Here is a 1,423-nt window from a genome sequence, read left to right as displayed (position 1 = left end):
GATCTCTGTGAAATCTGCGCCTTGTGAGGAGACTGCTTCCAGTGATGCTCCAGGTGAGTCTTCAGTGTAGTTTCTCTTTGATTTCCCCATGGCCACTCGGTGAAAACACTCATCAATGTAAACTTCAAGGTCCTCCAAACACTCGTCTTCGAGGTCCTCCAGAGCAATTTGACTGTTAATATTTGTTGGCTTAAATTGGCGGATTGTTTGTTTTCATGAAATGTTTGTTTAGCTGCGCGCTGCCATGTTTGAATTGCACCAAGTCTCACGAGATTACACAAATGCTCATCGTGTCAATATGTAAATATGTAGGGCAATGCTATATATACATATCTACTGTAGATGAGTTGAAAAGTAGATAAGTTACTAGTGGTAGCAACATATTAACATTTGTTTAGTTTTTTAAAATAGAATATTTATTTCTATGTAAAGAAGAAGCCCGTTTCAACACTTTCTGCCAATCACACACTTCATAACATACAGTATTACCTCATTTACATTTAAATATGTATTAAATTACCTTTGCTACCAAACAAAAAAGAACAATAAGTTTAATAAAGCTGGTGTCCCTAAAGCTTTAAGGAATCCACAAAGGATGAATACATGCCTTTTAACTTAGCTTAATTAAACATTTCGGGGTTATTATGGAACTTTTAACACAGCATGATCTGTTCTTTTTTTAAAGATATTTTTTGGGAATTTGTAGCCTGTATTTTCAATAGAACAGTGAAACCCAGGTTGCTGCAGTAAGGACTCAGCCTTATAAATGGGGCAAGTGCTCTACCAAGTGAGCCAGCCGCTCCCCTGAACTGTTACTTTCACAATAACATAAATGAAAACAAGTATTGTGATGAACTGTTTTTTATTGTGTAGAAATAATCAAAATTACATCAAGAAAATAAACTTGCAATTGAAAAACGCAATTAGAGAGTGACTGAGGGGAAAGTAGAGACACAGAACGAGGGTGTTACAGATTTCAGAGAGCAGTAGCAGAGTAAAATCAGTAGCAGAGTCCCAGTGAGTCAGGTCAGGACTGGGAACACTGGTCTCTCCTCAGTGTCTCTGAGACCAGAGCCTGGGAGCCCTGGGTGGCCTCACAGGTCACAGAGCCCACCTTCCTCCACTGGTCTGCAGGGAGCCTCAGGGTGCTGCTCCAGCTGTAGCGGCCGTCCTTCTCCAGCACCCCGGGGCTCCTGCTCTCCTCCCAGCTGCTGCTGCTGCTGCTGCCGTCCACCTTCCAGGCCAGACTCCAGTCTGAGGGGAAGCCCTTGTTGGCCAGGCACATGAGCGTGGCCTTCCCCTGCTGCAGCTCCTCACTGGAGGGGGGCAGCACCGTCAGGGTGGGACGGACATCACCTAGGAGACACCAATCAGCTTAGAGGACACCTTTACTGTGTGAGAGCTGATTTTCTCCTTTAAGGAG

The 1,423-nt window shown here is 43.7% G+C and overlaps 1 gene segment (V, D, J or C); it reads right to left on the bottom strand.

Moving 5' to 3' along the window:
* Positions 1-843: 843 nt before the first annotated feature.
* Positions 844-1,356, bottom strand: LOC123966221 (the record flags this gene model as incomplete). The annotated part of the segment is given in 1 exon segment: positions 844-1,356. A coding segment is annotated over 1 exon segment (258 nt).
* Positions 1,357-1,423: the final 67 nt, after the last annotated feature.

This window comes from Micropterus dolomieu, unplaced genomic scaffold, assembly GCF_021292245.1.
Source record: "Micropterus dolomieu isolate WLL.071019.BEF.003 ecotype Adirondacks unplaced genomic scaffold, ASM2129224v1 contig_12954, whole genome shotgun sequence".
NCBI classification, from domain to species: domain Eukaryota; kingdom Metazoa; phylum Chordata; class Actinopteri; order Centrarchiformes; family Centrarchidae; genus Micropterus; species Micropterus dolomieu.
Note: the sequence above shows the minus strand (reverse complement) of the source record. Positions and strands in the feature narration are given on the sequence as shown.